Source organism: Haplochromis burtoni, unplaced genomic scaffold (assembly GCF_018398535.1).
Source record: "Haplochromis burtoni strain Fernald_Lab_line unplaced genomic scaffold, NCSU_Asbu1 Contig_266, whole genome shotgun sequence".
NCBI classification, from domain to species: domain Eukaryota; kingdom Metazoa; phylum Chordata; class Actinopteri; order Cichliformes; family Cichlidae; genus Haplochromis; species Haplochromis burtoni.
Window position 1 is genome coordinate 731,421 of NW_024582627.1, and position 19,085 is coordinate 750,505.

At 41.1% G+C, this 19,085-nt stretch overlaps 1 protein-coding gene across 4 annotated transcripts in view; it reads left to right on the top strand.

Annotated features, from left to right (window-relative positions):
- The first annotated feature begins 1,136 nt into the window (after positions 1 to 1,136).
- The window catches only part of LOC102295413 (polyamine-transporting ATPase 13A3), a 28,230-nt gene continuing 10,281 nt past the window's right edge, over positions 1,137 to 19,085 (top strand). For 2 of the 4 annotated variants that reach the window (XM_005939398.3, XM_005939401.3), the window contains exons 1-21: positions 1,137 to 1,349; positions 4,123 to 4,192; positions 9,047 to 9,220; positions 9,354 to 9,533; positions 9,651 to 9,721; positions 10,467 to 10,550; positions 10,677 to 10,746; positions 10,832 to 10,966; positions 11,063 to 11,135; positions 11,244 to 11,375; positions 13,320 to 13,487; positions 13,601 to 13,758; positions 13,832 to 14,020; positions 14,828 to 14,889; positions 16,338 to 16,488; positions 16,640 to 16,762; positions 16,851 to 16,868; positions 17,086 to 17,263; positions 17,424 to 17,544; positions 18,188 to 18,312; positions 18,407 to 18,570. In XM_005939398.3, the coding sequence (XP_005939460.1) occupies positions 1,291 to 1,349; positions 4,123 to 4,192; positions 9,047 to 9,220; positions 9,354 to 9,533; positions 9,651 to 9,721; positions 10,467 to 10,550; positions 10,677 to 10,746; positions 10,832 to 10,966; positions 11,063 to 11,135; positions 11,244 to 11,375; positions 13,320 to 13,487; positions 13,601 to 13,758; positions 13,832 to 14,020; positions 14,828 to 14,889; positions 16,338 to 16,488; positions 16,640 to 16,762; positions 16,851 to 16,868; positions 17,086 to 17,263; positions 17,424 to 17,544; positions 18,188 to 18,312; positions 18,407 to 18,570 (2,505 nt within the window). In that variant the 5' untranslated portion in view covers positions 1,137 to 1,290. The other 2 variants (XM_005939399.3, XM_005939400.3) reach the window with 2 other exon arrangements.

Here is a 19,085-nt window from a genome sequence, read left to right on the forward strand (position 1 = left end):
TTTAAAACATGTTGCTCCCATAAAACTCAAAATGACATCATTTTGCACTTGGTGCTCACTATGGACCGACTTTGTTTTAGACAATCATTCTGTGCGTCCTTCTGATGATCTGATGACTTTTACATGTTTTAACAAGCGCTGTGCTCGCTGCTGGGTTCGGCATTCTGAGGGAAGAATAGAGCAAAGCAGGCAGAGCTTTAGTAGATCTGCAGAGCTTTTTGGAGTAACACTAACAAATTTAAGCTGTTTACACACATTGCTGACCCGCAACAAGCTACATGACTGAGCTGTGCCCAGCTTGCACTTTGCTTGATGCTGGGACAGATTGCTGTGGCACAGTGAAAAATGACATTGCACAACATGTGCCAGACTACAAATGGAAAGCTTGCAGTACTACAAATCTGCAGAATCATATGTAGATATATTCAAGACAACAGACTAAGACTGTTCAGCTATTCAGCTATTTAATTCAGCTATTATTAAACTTAAACTAAAACCTGTCCAGATAAGGATTTAATTTGGAGTTTCCTTTTTTTATCATTTTGTGCTTTGACATAAATTTTAATTGGCTATTTAGCTTTGATTCAGATCAAATGGAAACTAAGTTTGTTTCAGGAAAAAGACGCAGAGGTGGATCGCAGGATGCTGAACTTTGCATATATGACTTCTTTTCTCTTGATTTAATGTGAAGCCTGTGTATTTCTGTAAAATGGTCAATACTCGTGCATCTGACAGCTTTAAATTCAGTTGTCATATTTTGCACTTTAAACCGTTCATCTTATAAAAACTCATGAAAGAAGCCCGCCTTGTTGGCACTCATGTAAGGTCATTTCATGTCAAAACGTTTATTACGATTTGATAAGATGATGAAATAGATTTTTGAAACAAAATCAAGTTTTTTTTGTGTGTGTTTTATTTTTTAACATCTGCAATAAAGAGATAAAAGGTTAACTTGGTGAAACTTCAGCTTCTTAGCGGCCTCCGTGCTGAAACAACACCACCCTCACGGCTAAACGTGCCCCAATATCAAACCACGAATAACCAGTCTGAATACTGCGAGTCAGCCTTGCACACGATTCGTTGCAACTTGCAGAAATTCGCCCCAAAAGCGGTGTCCTTCAGTGACCTCACATCCTGTTTTCCCCACTTCCTTGTAAATGGACCGGTTTGGGACGGTCCGGGTCGCCTCGCAGCGTGGATCTCTTGCTGTGTCCACTGCGCGTTTCTCCAGACACTCGCTGCACGATCCGCAGTGTTTGCGGGCTGCAGAGGGCATCCAAGCAAACTTTAATGCAGCAGCTCCACCATGCAGGGGCTGATCTGATCCAGCAGAGAGAGTGGAGGCATCGGTAAGTCGGCAGCTCGCATGAATCCACGCTCGTTTACGCGATGATTGTAACGTTTTTGGACGCTTTCAGCAAAAAAATGCGCCAAATCTCAGTTTAGCGACAGCTTGCGAAACTTTTTGACGACTTTGATCCATGTTGGTGAAAGTTAGAGAGACTGGAAAGTGCTTTGCGTCCACTGATCATGCCCGATAGGCTGTGATTAAAACCGTGGAAATCTGTGTTTTTTCTGCTCTTACACTCAAACATCAACAGTTGAAATTTTCGCATTTAAAGCAGCGCGTTTATCGCTTTGGTTGTCGGATTTGTTAAATATGGCTCAAGTGGGGCTGGCATGTGGTGGAGACACCTTTTAGAGGATTCACACACCTGGGTCTGTGTGGGCTGCATGTGCTGAAGGGTTTAAGCTGTCATGTTGCACATGTGTACTTGAACAGCTCGGCTAAATCCCTGCTACACATTCAGGACTGGCTTTGATTTGATTTGGACACTCCAATATATTTAAGATCAAGCTGTTGGGAAGCCATTGCTTACATAGAGTGTCAGATTCTTGCAGAGTGCAGCAGTGTTTCAGTTTTATTTATTTCATATCTGCCCCTACAAGTTTTCCTGGCACAGAGAAGCACCATGTGTTCACTTTTAGTGACTTTTTAGTGGCGATAAAGTGGTTTTATATACAGATAAAGGGAAAGTTAAAGGAAAAGCCAATATAAAGGCTGTTGGTAAGGTGTTTGGACAGAACTGCTTTTATGCACATCTGCTGGTTGTCCACAAGCTCCACTGGAGGAATTAACAACTTTAGCTAAAAGATATTGTCTCATATCAGATCTGATAACTATGAAGGGTGTAGTTTATGATTTCTATCCTTATCAAATCTGGAAGAGACCAATCTCATCTCTTATCGTCTTCATTTATGCACTCTACTTGGTTTCTGCTCCTTTACCATGAATTTGTGCATGTGTGAGTTCAGTCTGTGGCAGTGCTGAGGTGTTACTGAAGCCCAGGTTGCTTTGATAGTGGGCTCCAGCTCCCCTTGTTTTTGGGTTGTCTCACCTTCTTCTATAGATTCTTTGTGGTGTTTGAATCAGGTGAGTTGGCTGGCCAATCAAGCTCTAATAGTAGATGGCTGTGTTGACCTTGAATCTGATAAAAAATAAAGTGGACCAACCACCACCGATGCCAGCAGATCACAGACTGCAGAAACTTTACACTGGATTACAAACACCTCGGGTTCTTTGCCTCTCTGCTCTTCATCCAGACTCTATGCCAAATTTACTTCTGTTTTAAGAGTATTTTGGACTGCTGAGCAGTTCATTTTCTCGTTAGCTCAGGTAAGACATTTCTGAATCCCTGGTTCAGGTGTGGCTTCCTATTATGACTCTCGTCGCTCCTTTCCTGAGGACCTCTGTTTCCGGTGGCTGTAGATGCAGACACCAGTCTAAGTTCACTCCTCTTGAAGCTCTCCCAAGTTCTTGAATTAACTTTTCTTCACAGTCACCTTAAGGCTGAAGGTGCTTGTGCGCCTTTTCCCTTCCAGTCAGCTTTCTGTTGATGTGCTTCTATACCGCACTCTGAGAACAGCCAGCCTTTTCAGCTGTGACCTCCTGTGGTTCACCCTGCTCGTGGAGGATGTCGATGATCATCATCTGGGCAACTGTGAAGTCAGCCGGCTTCCCCATGATTGTGGTTGCGTGTACTGAATTAGACCAAGAGGTACACAGTATTTACACTGTTTAAATAATAATTCACCCAAACCCCAAATGAAATCTTTGAATACTTTTCATTCAATAATTCTTTGAGCTGTAAACTCTGAGTTATCACATTGCAGTTTCTGTATAGCGAGTATATAATGCGTAACAATTTCACTTTCTTAAATAACTGAGAGAAAACTTTGAATTTTTCCAAAGATATTGTGAGTTTTTGAGATGCATCTGATCAGATCAAAGACTTGCATGTTAGGATAAGTTTGATTTTTGTCATAGTAAAGCTGAGGTCTATTTGTTTTCCTTTTTTTTTTTTTTTTTTTTTAATTAAAATTTTCCATGGAATAAAAAAATGCACTTTAATGTTAAACCTTTAAATCAAAATTGCAAAGAGTGCTAAATGAAAAAGTACATTTTAAATATTAAGTACTGCATTACAGACAGTACTTGATGGGCCAGGTCAGGCGGATGACGCACACAAAATTGCAGCTGTGACTGTTTTTGAACTTAACAATAGTGCAAAGGTTTCTGTGTATATTGCGGCCTATCATGCACTGATTGTTGCTTAATACTATTCTTATATTTATTATAAGTAATTAACAGATGTGTTTGGACTGGGGTCATGCAGAGTGAGTAGGATTATGATGTGCAGATTACACACTGTCTGTTTTTATTACATTCCTGATTATTGATTTGATAGATAAATAAAGCAAGTGTGTAAAGTGCTTCGAGTCATATTGAGTGCATTAACAATACTGTTCCGGCAAACTTGAAAATCGGCAACATTAAGAATAAACTGTCAGGACTTAATGAAGGCAGATGTTTGCAGAAGAATCACAAGAGGCTTGGAATACGTTGGAGCATTTTTCAGTTCAGGCGGGTTCGGTGACAGATCTTTCTTCCACACAGACTATAAAATGAAGTCATTTTATGCCCTTGACTGCTATTGAAGGACCTTTATCGACTACACAGAGTTGAAGAGATCCTTGATAGCTGAAGAGCTTCCACGAGTGATGACACACCTGCGGGGTATACAGTGGTGACAAATGATACTTTTTTGCATTTCTTCGTAGTTTCGGGACTTCTGAGAAAATGAAGGCGAACGAGGTGAAGCTCATCAGCCCAGGCCTGGAGGATGAGATGGTGAGTATCATTTCAGTTATTTCACTTTTTGGTTTTCTCATATCATCTACTTTTGGCATGAAAATGCACCAGTGTGTGTAAGTATTGTGTAAAAGAAGAGTGAGTTTCAGTCAGATGGGTACAACTGCTTTTTGTTTTTGTTTTTTGTTGTTGTTGTTGTTGTTGTTGTTGTTTTAAAGGAAGCAGGCTGTGTTTACTACAGATGGACATCAGCCAATGGTCTGTGGACTTGGCGTGTTAAAGCCTCAACTGTTACTGTTGGCCCGTTGGTTTACTAGATCCAGAAGTTATAATATTTAGACATGTGGGTGGAGAGCTAAGTTATCACCTAACACTAGGAAGCCATAAACTACATGGGCAAAACGCATGGACATGGCTAACTGGCGTTCAGTAACAGACCAATAAATACTTGGATGGTCTGAACCACTAAGCAGACAGTATTATTTGGCAGGCCATTGCATTAATCCAATATACTGATAGTTGTAACTCGCTACAAAGTAACATGTTTTTTGGTAATGCACTAACTGAATGCAATGTGATTACTGTATTAAAGTTGCAATTATGCCGGTACTTAAATTACAAAGGCTCTCCAGTTATCTGCACGTCAGGCAGGTAGAACTAAAAAGGCATATTTTGTGTATCATTTTTGTCTGCTGGGCTACAGTCAGCTGATTTCAGTTAATGTGCAGAGAGCTGGAAAACCGGAGTGGTGTACAACTTTTAAAGAGTGGAAATTTGGCCATTACCTTTTTTCTTTGCATGAGGGAACAAGAACACGATGCAGAAACAGTCGCATTATACTGACATCATCAGCTCCTTGCAAACATTAGACAGCATGCTAACACAGAGCTAGCTAAGAACCCAAAGTGTTAACGCTGAATGTTTGCCTACGCCAAAACCAGCAGCCGCCTGAACCTCAACAGGTAACAAAAGCAGTGATTATCGCTATTTTTGAAATATAAATGTAGCATCCATTCCTACCTGTACGTGTTTCTGAGGTAGAATCACCATAGTGATCGCTTTTAAAATTCTTTGGGCTGGTTTACATTATTGCTTTGTGTTCAAGGATCGTGTGTGTGTGTGTGTGTGTGTGTGTGTGTGTGTGTGTGTGTGTGTGTGTGACTGGAAACTAAAGCTTATGTTGTTAACTGGTAATTATGTGAGAGTGCGAGTAATGCAAAAGGAATGTAGTGATTAGCAGAGGTGGCAAAAGTACAGAGATTTTGTATTTAAGTAGAAGTACAGATACTGTTTAAAAATACTCTAGTAAAAGTTGAAGTACTGATTCAACTTCTTTACTCAAGTATAAGTGAAAAAGTACAGGCTCTGAAATGTACTCGGAGTAAGAAAGTAGCTCTTTGAAGAACCTTTCTGCCAGCTGTTTCATGCAAAGTTTTCAGTTAAATTTTTATTTTTTGCCCATTTCTTCCACATTATCAGTGTGGTCACTGATTTTCCTTGCCGGTTTGAGCTGTGTTTTAGCTCAGTGAGATGAGCAGCCGTTCTCAGACTGCGAGGCCCGGGTTCAAATCCCGCTTATGGCAACATTTCTTTCAGTTAACAATTAAACTTTTTTTTTAACACTTTTCAGCAGAAATTCTGCTCATTCACCTCTTTTCAGCAAAATTTTTAGCCTTTTCACCTCTTATCAGCACAAATCTCAGCAGCTTCTGCTCATTTCAGCAGAATTGTCAGTCTCTCCACCTCTTCTTTGTGAGAATGAGTTTGGCTCAGTGAGCTGAGTAGCTGCCGTGAGACCAGAAGGGCCAGGTTCGAATCCTGCTCATGGCAAAAGAAAATTTCAACACTTTTCAGAAAAAATTTCTCCGTCTTTACCCCTTTCAGTAGAATTTTTTGATTTTCACCACTTTTCAGCAAAACATTTCTGCTTCTTCACCTGTTTTCAGCAGAATTTTCAGTTTCTTCACCGCCATGCAACTTTTTGCAACTTTTCAACTTGTTCAGCTTTTTTCAGCATTAAGGCATCCACACAGCATTTTCGCAGGAAATGCAAATTTTTGTAGTTCTAATTGTAGTCAGCCTGAATCTGTTTAATAGAATATGAATTTAACCACAACCACAATAAATTCAAAATACACAACTTTATTCAACCAGATGTCAGCAGATGTTACTGATTTCCATCCTCGATACAGTACACAGTTTATGCTGTCTTTATATTAGACACTATAAAGTTGGTATGAAGGTGAATTCAGTGAATGGATCTCAGCATCATCATCTCTGCCACCCTTCATGTAACCTAACTCTGACCATGAAACCTTAGCCACTGTGCACCGGTCACACACTGTTCTTTACTTTAAACTCATCACAGTGCAGCAAACAAACCTGTTTATCCTGTGCTAACTTGCAGAGGATTTTCGTGTATCCTTTAAATAGCACAGTTAGTCTACCTCAGTTTGTTTTTCATATTGTGCAACCTGCTGCAAAACATCATAATGTGACATGTACAGACCCAGTATCTGATTTTAAAAAAGGGGACTTACATGTAAGATTTACATTTCCAGTTAGTCAAACACCAATGAGCCGTCCTTACCTTTAAATCTAACCTCTCTTCCTTTCCTGTCTTTGTCATCTTTCTCCATCTCTGAGTGAAGTTGGCTCTCTTTCTTTTCTCTCCTTGTGAAAACCAGCAGCTCGACCTTTAGTTAGCAGATAAACTGCACACAAACTGTTTGTGTGTTTGCTGATAGAAATGCTGTATTTGAAATTAGCTGCCATTTACAAAACATTACTGCCTTTATGCTCGCTTATCTTTCGTGGGGCTAGCTAGATGCTGAAGTACTGCAACTTCTGGACACCTGCAGTCATTCTGGTACTGTACCAAGAAAAAAGAAAACACCCCTCACTTTAATCCCTTTAACTTTACCAGGCAGTTTTTTTTTTTGTTTTTTTTTTACATCTTTAATCTCTTTTTATGGCACATCACTTGGCGAATAGTACTGAAACAGGATGGCCTTTCATGTGTTACTGTTTAGGCTCAAGTCGGTTTGATATCTGAAAGTCATGAAATAATAACTCCCCTCAAATGCCTTAAACCTAAGGTAATGAGTCTGTTTTGAAAATATAAGGATTAGAAAGTACAGATATTTTTTTAAAAACGTAGAGCGTAAAAATAAAGTTGTTTATAAAAAACAAAACAAAAAAAAAAACCTCAAGTAAAGTACAGATACCTATGGAAGCCCGTTTCCGCCACTAAACCCCCCCAAAAAACAAGTATCCATAGGTCAAAATTTCGAGTTATTTTCTCGAAATTTCGTGTTAGCTCTGCCAATCAGTAATCTAGGTGAATGAGGTCACTTACTTGTTACCTGGAAGCATATGGCGCCGAGTAACGCGCACTATAACCGGATCGCAACAAATTGGCTCTTTCGCGAGTACGTTTGCTGATAGTAACGCCATGTGATTCAGCTAATAACACAAGGATTTCATCATTTTTGAAGCCACGCTGAAAATACTCAGCAATCTGTGGATTCATGACTGGATGTAATACTGGTAGCTTAGCTGTAGCATTTGTAGCTGAAGGTTTCAGCTTCCGGGTAACAAGGAAATGACATCATTCACATAGATTACTGATTGGCAGAGCTAACTCGAAATTTCGAGTTACTTTTCTCAAAATTTTGAGTTAATAAGTTGAAATTTTAAAAAATAACTCAAAATTTGAAGTTATGGATTTTTTTTATTTTTTTTTTACTTGTGGAAACGGGCTTCCATAGATACCTGAAATTTCTACTTAAGTACACTTAAAAAGTATTTGTACTTCGTTACTTCCCACCCCTATGATTAGTATTAACAATTTCTTTATACTGGGAGCAATTAAGTATGCATCCTTCTTAAAAAAGGTAACTAGTAATGGGGTGGGGGGGTAATTGATACAGCATGGCTGCATTTTGTGTTGTGATATTGTATCGATATAGACACCAAAAATTTCTTTTGTTAAATTAATTAAAATACGATGGAAAAACTACAAACTTAAACTCTGATAATTAAATATAAATTACTGTTAAATGTGAATTTCTTTTTATGTAGACAGCATTGATGTTTGTTCATTTTTTTTTTTCAGTGATTTGTTGCAGTTAATTGGTGCATTATCAGAAACAGATTGCACGTAATTACCATTCATTCACAGACTGATAGCAAACTGACTGTCTTACATTTAAAGCAGGTTTTAAGGACAGTGTTGGTACGCTTGATGATCTCATTTTGCAGCCAAAAAATAACTGATGTGAGATAACTTTATCGTATTGCAACAAAACAGATACTGATAAAGTTTAACTTTGAGAACATAATTTGTAGTTGAACAACATGTCACTGCAGTGCTCAGCAGGTCACACAATGTTAATAATCACAGTAATATTGTATTGTGGGTTGTCTACTGAGTCCCACCTCTAGTTAGCTGTGCATTAACATATAAGATGTAAATCGGTGTTAGACTCCAGATTAGGATAAGTCACTAATATGTTTTTCCAATTCTCTTAGTATTTATTACACATTGAATATCTTTGATTTCAAATTCAGTTTCAGTTAGATGAAATAATGCACGTTTTGTCAGTCCATCCCTGGTTTGAGACTGGGGGGAGGCACCAGCTTCAAGGGGGTCACAAGCTAGCGAGCTCCTTGTGCCGGTCCCAATCACAGATAAAAGGGTGGATTGCAAGAAGGATGCCATTCCTGATGCATTCCAGTGCACACCATCCACCTGCTTTGGGAAATACTTACTAGAGAATCACTTGTCTATTAATTAATCTGTGGCTGAAATAAGTCCTTGAATCCAGCATATTACCAGGTGTTTTACAGACAACTACGCAGCCATGTTAACATGTTAGCGTACCTGTGCAGGAGGTGTCGGGTTACAGACCCTGTCTGTGGAAGATGATCCTGGTGGGCGCAGGTGTTATTTGCTCTGGTGGTCTCCTGCTGCTGCTCCTCTACTGGTTACCTGAGTGGGGTGTGAAGAGCACCTGTACTCACACCACGCTGAAGGACGCACACACAGTGCTGCTCAGGACAACGGTATGTGCTGTAGTTTAATATTGAAATGTAGCATGTTATTTCTTTGGCACACATACTGTTCCATACTGTGTCTGATAAATTTGGTGTGGCCTCACGAACAGGAAAACTGTGCTGCTTTATATTGTTACCTCAGGATGAGTTCAGACAGTGGTTTCGAGCCAAAGTGCATGTGATGTTGGCTCCTGGGAAGAAGCCCTTTGACAGTTTGGCTTCCCAGCCTGAAAGCCAGGTACCAAATGGAGACGGAGACCTTGGTGTCAGCGCTGTACACGAAGACTGCTACGGACAGTTTTCTCACAGGCAGCTGGTTCAGGTACTTTAGTATGAAGCCGTGTCTCCTGTTACCATTTGATAGTTTTCTAACTAACCCATTTTAAACAAATCTGTTTCACAGACTAAGTGTTTGGATTCTCCCTTCTCCCCCTCTCAGGTTCACTATTTCGTCCACCACAGCACTCGATACTACTGGAATGATGTGATGCAGAACTTTGAATTATACAAGTAAGCATCCCACTGAGTATGTGTGCTGTAGTCTTGTGTTCAGAATATTTGATGTGCTACATGTATTACAGCTTTTTTTATTTTATTTTACAAATTCAGTTAAATTATATGAATATATAAATATATTTATATATATATAAATTATATATGCTATATATATTATATATGCTTTAAACGTAAAAGCGTGAGGAGGTGTAACAGAATAGTTTTTTTGTTGATTGCATAGTTTTTGCCAGGTTCTGCATGATCAGATACACACCGATAAGGCATAACATTATGACCACCTGCCTAATATTGTGTTGGTCCCCCTTTTGCTGCCAAAACAGCCCCCACCAAGCAATGAATCCTTTAGGTCATGTAAGTTAGGAGGTGGGGTGTCCATGGGTCCGACTTGTTTCTCCTGCACATCCTGCATACATGAAGCAGTGACCCCTGCAGACCGAGAACGCCCCACGATAGCTGCAGCTTTGGAGATGCTCTGACTCAGTTGCCCAGCCATCACAATTTGGCCCTCGTCAGACTCTTAAATCTTCACACTTCCCAGATTTTCCAGCTTCTAACACATCACCTTTGAGGACAAAATGTTCACTTGCTTCCTAATACATCCCACCCACTCACAGCTGCCACGATGAAGAGATAATCAGTGTTATTCACTTCACCTGTCAGTGCTCATAATGTTATGCCCGGTCGGTGTGTGTGTTGCTCTGCTCAGCTGCAGTTGACATGAATTGTATTCATTTTCTAGAGGCCTGGAGGATGTGAATGTGAGCTGTGCAAGCCTTCACTCTGAGCACAGCTCTGGGCTTTCTAAAACATTACAAGACTACAGGTACATGCTGGGCCTTCTTACAGGCTGTTTTCTTAAGTTATTTGCTCATTTAAAAAAAAAAAATAAAAAATGAAGAAGCAGCAGATGGATTTTTCATGATGGACAAATTGGATTCTTCTTTATCAGGAGGCTGTTTTTTGGGGAGAATGAGATTGCAGTGAGAGTGCCCTCTCTGTTAAAGCTTCTGGTAAAGGAGGTGAGTTTCAAGCTCTTGCATAACATATTTTCTTACAGCACATCTATCATTCTTCTAATTCCCCCTCTTTGCATGTTTTTTTCAGGTCTTGAACCCTTTTTACATCTTCCAGCTCTTCAGCATTATTCTCTGGAGCTTTGAAGATTATTATTATTATGCCTCGGCCATTGTTTTAATGTCCATCATTTCTATCGCTACCTCACTGTACACCATTAAAAAGGTGGGTCACGCCTGAGACTGCTCTGCTCTCGGTCACCCGTTTTCAACGCAGTTGTGTTCTGGTGCCTTTCAAGAGCTGTTTTTCTTCTCCTTTCAGCAATACGTCATGCTGCACGACATGGTGGCAGCCCACAGCGTGGTTCGTGTTTCTGTGTGCAGAGGGAATAAAGGCATGTTTTCATCTCTGATCATGACACACAGCTAATAGCTGCTTTGCCTTGTGACTGGCTACAGAGACAGTGTGTATCCAAAGTCTTCTTTCATGATCTTGACCACAGATATTGAACAGGCCATGTCAACGGAGCTCGTGCCCGGCGATGTCATCGCCATTCCAGCGAATGGGATGATAATGCCGTGCGACGCAGTGCTCGTCTGCGGAACCTGCATTGTGAACGAGAGCATGCTGACAGGTGAGACTGCTCTTCGCCGCGCTCGCCGTGGAGAAAAGTTACTACCGTTCTTCCAGGAATCAGTGGTTATCTCTCGTCACTTATCTCTTTACGCTTTATGACTGTTCGTGAGAGGCAGCTGGTACTTCCGTCACTGCTACAATATATCAAAGATTAAGCTGGCTTTGATTTTTAGCTCGTCTAGCTGAAGGACTGATTAGCTTATGCCACAGCGAGGCGTTCTTTGCCCGTCCACAGTTCAGAAGAACTTAGGTCATATTTGTCATTTTACAGGGAATAACCTGATGAGCTATTATGTCATCATTACATTTTTTTTTTCTTTTTCCTTCTTTCTTTTTTTTTTTTTGCCCACATTGTCATACATGACTTTATTGTATCATCACTGGTCCTTTAAAACAAGTTCAGCAGGCTCTAACTTATGCAAAGTTCATCTGCTTTCCTTGAATGAATCCATAGATTTGGACATCATATCCTTCTCTGACCTTTTGCTCTCAGTTAGAAAGCTGTTAAGGCACCTCACACTTTGCTCAGTTTAAGATAATTTTACTCTGATTGGCTGGCATTCACAAACAGGAGGTTTTTAAGAGCATGTGGGCGGGGCTTTGCAGTAGTCACATTAGAACGTAGAAGCTCGTCCTGAAAACATGGACCCAGATGTACCTGGATCCAAGGCAAGCATCTTCTAACATTTGCACATTATTGTTTACCAACTAAAGGAAAACACGCTAATATACTTTGAAATTGGACTTTTTCCACCCCAACCAGTGAGTAAACTAAAAGCATCGTCCAGTCTTTAATGAGCGCTACGATTCATGGTTTGGAAAAATTACAAAAGTTCAAAATGCCTTCCTCCTTCACATTTTCCAAAGCTGTCCAGCGAGGTGACTTGAAGCCAGGTGGACGCTGAAGCCTGCCTATATGTGAATGGGAATGATGCGAGCTCTGAGATGTTTTATTTTCTGCATCTCTAGTGTTCTCATTTTAAAAGTCATCTGTTTGCCTATCATCTGATAATAAAACTTTTTACATCATAGAATTTTTATATTTGACGTTTGTTCCTTTTATTTATGTCTGCTTCGTTGTATTGCTAGGTGTTGGTTTTGTTTTATGACTATTTGTCATAAGTAAATATCCCATGTAATTAAATACAGTCATGTGAAGAACGTTTTTCACATGACTGTAAACGGTCCTTTGAAAAACTAAGAATACACTATGATTCATTAGCCTGTAGAACCACTTTTGGCAGCAAGAACTCATGTATGACACGTGTGTCTTACATCATTATGGGGAGATTTTGGGCCACTTATTTCACAGTGTTTAGCTTTTTAACGTTTTTGGGCATCGAGATATGCACAGTTCTCCTGTTAAAGTCCTGCCGCAGCATTTCAGTAAGTTTGCGGTCTGGACTTTGCCAAGGCATTCGCAACACCCCAATTCTCTTCTTTTTAAGACATCTTGATGCAGATTTGCTGCTGTGTTTGGGATCGTTGTCCTGTTCAATGACTAGTTGTTAGACAGATGACATCACATTTGACTTATCACGAGTTTATGGTCGACTCAATAACTGCAGGGTGCCAGGTCGTGTGGATGTAAAACAAACCCGAATCATCACGCCTCTACCGCCGTGGTTGACAGTTTGTTTGAGCTCTCTGTGCTGATATGCACCAGACAAGGTGAAATGCAGACTTTGTTTTTCACGTGACTGTATGTTGAAAGCTGGATCCTGTCCACATATTGTGATGTCCTGGTAGCCATGGTTTTTGGCACCATTTGTTTTTTTCCCCTCCTGTAGGTCACAATATGTGATGCCCTGGTGGTTAATTGAATAAATATTTTGCTGGGATTCTTCTGCAATATTTCAGTAAAAGCCGTTCTGGTCTTCATTTCTGCATCTGTTCTTTTTGATATTTTCTTTTGATTATAAAAAAAAAAAATCTCTTTTAGGAGAGAGTGTGCCAGTCACCAAGACCAGTCTGCCCAGTGCTGGCGAGGAAGGAGCCAGGAGCTACAATATAGAAGAGCATAAAAAACACACGCTCTACTGTGGTACCCACATCATCCAGACCCGCTTCTACACCGGAGAACTGGTGAAAGCTGTTGTGGTGAGAACAGGTAAACTGGAGAGAGACGGACTGGGACCCACTGTGGTGGTTTAGCTTCTGCTTTAGACTGAGCACCCTCAAAAGGAAGAAAATAATCAGAGTATTACTTGTGTGTCTCCACAGGCTTTAGCACAGAGAAAGGCCAACTTGTGCGTTCTATTCTTTACCCTAAACCCACTGACTTCAAGCTGTACCACGACGCATACCTGTTCCTGTTGTGTCTTGTTGGGGTGGCAGGCATCGGCTTCATCTATACCATCGTCCTCAGCATCATGAACAAGGTATTACTGCTCTTTAAGAGGCTTATGAAGGTCTTCAGTGAGCTGAATCACAGTTGCTGTCGGTTCTCTCCAGGTCCCAGCTAAAACCATCATTATTGAATCTCTGGACATCGTGACCATTACCGTGCCCCCGGCCTTACCGGCCGCCATGACGGCCGGCATCGTTTACGCACAGCGGCGTCTGAAGAGCGTCGGCATCTTCTGCATCAGTCCGCAGAGGATCAACATGTGCGGTCAGCTTAACGTGGTTTGCTTTGACAAGGTGAGTTAGAAAATGTTGAAGCTGAGGATCTGAAGTAGCTCAGAAATCAGTCCTCAGACAAAATGCATGGAAATTGGTTTTCAACACATTCAAACCCACTTCCAGTTCAAGCACAAGTTCTTTTTTGAGAGTGACTGCATGATTTAATGACCGTAAACGTCTCGAGGCAGAGCTGTGGTCGTGCAAATATGCTGTTTGTTCATAGCACCGAGCTTTATGCACTCAAAAGAGTGATGCTGTACAAGTTTATAAGGACTTAGACGTATCTAAGCAGGCTGTGCTTGACATGTAATTTTCCTTTTGTTATCACGAGCACCCACTGAGCACAACGAGAAACGGGTTGTAATGTTGTTAGTTTGAGAAAAGCATTCAAAGTTGATAAATTTGATTCATTATTCAGTGAAGTCTGTTTTTCCAGGCATTTTCCAACATTTTCTAGATTGTATAATTCATTAAGAGAAGGAACAAATTCATCAGTTCTGAAAATAAAAAGACACAGACTTTATTCATAGTTTGTTTGGTTGTAAAGGAGCTAAAGTTTGTTGTTGTTGGTTTTTATTTATTTATTTTTAACACTGACCTCAGTTGGTAGAAAGATTATGTACTAAACAGCTAAATGCTTCCACACGGACATGCTGGGTCACATCTTTGTCCTTGTTTTGTCCTTTGAGGAAGCTGCTTAGTCTTGTTCCGTTCCACTGTCTAGAATTATGGGCTGTTCAGATTGATTTCCTGCTCTTGCTGATGAGATGTACGAGGCCTGAGTTGGTAGCTTCGTAATAATGTGCAGTTTTTGTTTTCCCTCAGACTGGTACTCTGACCGAGGACGGTTTGGACCTGTGGGCCATTCACAGGGCTGAGGATGGCAGGTAGGAAGTGGCAACTTTGGGTTTATTGCCATTCGTGTGCATGTTAAGATCAGATCTCCGAGTATAACCAGAAACAAATAGGAACTGCTATAGCTCACCTCTTTGTGCAAGTAGCAAATATGCCAAAGGCAACTGCAGGTGCCTTAGTTCAACTTGCCCCTCAGTCATTTCCTGCATATTGCTCCCCCCCACTCCATCCATGCTTTACTGTCTAGTCTCTGTAAAGTTCTCTCAAAGTAAAGACGGCACATACAAAACGGTATTGCATCACTGCATCATAGCTTTAAAATGCTTCATTTAGCGGCTTGTTGATTTATTGAATAACAAAGAATGCATCTGTATTTTACTGCTGTCCGCTAACAGTTTCTCTAATAATTTTGTCCTGACACATCTGAAGGAAAAGTAATTGTGTCTTCTTTGGTCATAGACTGTAAAATGGTAAATGGCCTGTATTTGTATAGCGCTTTACTAGTCCCTGAGGACCTAAAGCGCTTTACACATCCAGTCATCCACCCATTCACACACTGATGATGGCAAGCTACATTGACTAACAAGATGGCGCGGCCACGTCCAGACGCCTTCCTGACCGCTCCGCTCCGGTTACATTTCACTGTGTGTTATACTTGTATAACTATGCATGTGACAAATAAAGAACCTTGAACCATTCACACACACATTCACACACTGGTGATGGCAGCTACATTGTAGCCACAGCCGCCCTGGGGCGCACTGACAGAGGCGAGGCTGCCGAACACTGGCGCCACCGGGCCCTCTGACCACCACCAGTAGGCAACGGGTGAAGTGTCTTGCCCAAGGACACAACGACCGAGACTGTCCAAGCCGGGGCTCAAACCGGCAACCTTCCAATTACAAGGCGAACGCCCAACTCTTGAGCCACGATCGCCCCGAACTGTACATAGTAGATGGCAAGCAGAGGGCGTATCTGATCGTGAAAGTCTGAGGCTAAATCTTTTCTTGATGAGTTTATGGGCAAAGTCAATTATTTTAAATCTTGTTAAATATATAAAAAGTCTGGTTTTTTTGTTGTTGTTTTTTTTAGAAAATCTTTCTTTGGAGTAAAGCTGCGTATGCTTTAGGGTGTGGCTAACATGTTGCTACAGTAAACATCCTGAGGACTGTTACTCGGTTGAATCCACTCGATGCTAATTTCTTCTGATTTCAGAAAACCAACCAAACAACGTCCGCGCTTACATTAGTAGCCTGTGAACCAATAGTTCCATCTTTTATGTACAGTCTTAAACTTTGCCTCTATGAAACACTGGACAGAGAAATTTAGACCTTTACTATCAGGGCTTCTATTAACAGATTTGGAAATGTCACAGAAACTTTGTGTTGTTTTCACACAGAGTTATATAGAGTCACGATTTGCTTCTTTCGCACCTACAAAGAATCGAGTCGTTGAGTCAGACCTTCTCTCTTCGCTGCAGCTTTTGTTCACCTGAGTCTGAGGCTGCTAAAGTCAGTCTTGTAAACACTACATTCGTGGCCTGCATGGCAACCTGCCACTCACTGACCAAAATAGAAGGAGAGCTCTCTGGAGACCCTTTGGACCTCAAGATGTTCAGCGCTACAGGCTGGGTAAGCAGAGATTTGGAGTGTTTAGCGTGGTTAGTTACTGATAGCCTGTAAGTGAAATCTCCAGCTCCAAGCTCCAGGAAAAAAAAAAACCTTTATTTACAGCAGCCTTGACTCAGTGATTCAAGGCAGAAAGGTGATGCTTTTGTTTTAGATCCTAGAAGAACCCACAGAGGAAGAAACCGCGCTCCACAATCCCATAATGCCCACAGTTGTACGCCCTCCAAAGCACATCGCCCCTGAAGCCCATCAGAGCAATCCACTACCTCAGAGCATGGTACCGTGACCTCCGTATGTTCATTGATGACTATAAATCAATGCCGGATTTTCCTAATATGACACATTTTGTTTTTTTTCTTTTTCAGGAGCTTTCTGAATTATCTGTAAGTTGCCACTTCATGAAAACATCAATGTTTTTGTATTCACTTTGTTACTCAGTGTTAAATCTTGTAAATCTGACGTAGCTAGCTGAAAATTATAGCCTAGCATGAAGCCTGGAAGCAGCTGTCAAACTGTCTTTGAATCACTTGTTATGAAGAGAATAAATCAACACATTTTTAGAATCGGAGCAATATTTTTTTTTTTTTTTCTTCCCCCCAGTTCAAACATGTGACTTTTGCTCCTCAGGCCTGTGAGATGGGCATTGTGCGTCAGTTCCCCTTCTCCTCGGCGCTGCAGAGGATGAGCGTGGTGGTCAGGAGGCTTGGGGCAAAACACATGGACGCCTTCTTAAAAGGGGCACCGGAGGTGGTGGCCAGCCTCTGCAGACAGCACACAAGTCAGACATGGGATGGTTATTTCCTCCCTTTTAATTTGACTTTGGTGTAAAGAAATACAAATGAATAAAATATGTCCTCCCTGTCCCACAAAATCATTTCTTATCTTGTCTCATGTTATATAATAAGGTCACACCAACATAGCTCTGACCTTCTGTTTAGTCCCACAGACGTTCACAGAGACTCTGGAGGCCTACACCAGGCAGGGCTTCAGGGTTATTGCCCTGGCACATCGTCAGCTAGAGTCCAAACTCTCCTGGCACAAAGTCCAGAGCCTCAGCAGGTACTGTACGCCCGTATCCTCAGATAATACTGCCCACAGTGCATGTGGATACTCCCACCCTGAAGAAAATGCTTGTAATGTGGTTTCTCATCTTGCTGATGAAGCTTTTAGAAGCTCGAAGCCGCTCTTAGAGTAACTTAGCTCAAAGTCCTTCTATTGCAGGGCAGAAAATGTCCTTGCTAAGTGAAACATGAGGAGGAAGGCTTGTTTGAGAGCTTTTATATTGGAAGTATTTGAAATGACTAGCAGTTTTGTCATCTGCTACAATGTCGTGCTGCCAAAAGGCACAAAACTGTTTGAGGCGACTGCAATATGAATGATTTATTAAGTGACTCTATGCTCAAAGACGTGCTCGCTGAACAGCAGCATATTAGTGTTTGTTTCCGGGTGTTTGGGGTCAGTGTGATAAAAGTAGGAAATCATTAACTAAACTTAAAAACAGGAAGAATGTTATGTAAGTGAGCTGAGCTCTTAAACTGCTTTGATGCAGCGATAACCTCAGATTTATGATGTCTAAAAGTCAGAAGTCACCGTGTGTCCCAGATTCATCCTGATATCTGTTTTTTCTCTAAATGTGACTTTTTGTGGATTCCTTAAAAAATGGCAGCACAATTTATAGAAGTCTATGATTTTTCTCTCATAGGGACGTAATAGAGACCAACATGGAGTTCCTCGGTCTGATCATCATGCAGAACAAAATCAAACCAGAGACTGCTGGTGTTTTATGTGAATTACAGCGAGCCAACATACGCACATTGATGGTCACGGGTAATGCAGCTCAGTCAATTTGTCTTTTATTTGCGACGCAAATTCAAATGTTTGTGCCTCTCATTTCCCTCCTCTCCTCTGTATCTTCTGATAGGCGACAATATGTTGACGGCCATATCGGTGGCTCGAGACTGTGGAATGGTCCGTCCACGCGAGAAGGTCATAATAGCAGATGCTGTGCCTCCCAAAGATTTCCAGCCTGCGAGTATCACGTGGCATTACACTGAAAACCAAGCTCAGGCTGTTAAGGACAACGAGGTAAGAACCACCGAGTAATCCCCGGTTAGTGGACGGTACTGGGAAGAAGGTTTGAGCCAGCCCTTGTAGTTCTCCAGACTTCTTGAAGGATGTTCCAGAGCTCTTCGTTGGATGTTGACTGCCTTTTGTTCCTTTCTCTGCTTCATTAAAGTTTGAATAATCTCTCCATCAGATATGTTGATACTGATTTCCAGTCCAGTTCTTGTGTAATTTTCATACCTCAGCCTTTTCTCTTTGTTTCCCTTAAGAATGGCTTCTTGACAGTCACCCTTCCACTGAGACCATTTCTGATGAGGCTTCAGTGAACAGTGGACGGATCAACTGAAGGCCCATATTTATCTCTCAGATTCTGTGTCAGCTCTGTGCTGTTGTTTCTCAGACATGACTTTCAGATACTGTTTATTTTTAATGGTCTGCTATTTCTTCTTCTCTTTCCTCAAATCTTAAGGCAGGAATATCAAACTCATTTACATACTGCCCATCTTATGTGGTCTAGACCAGTAAAACTGCCCTTT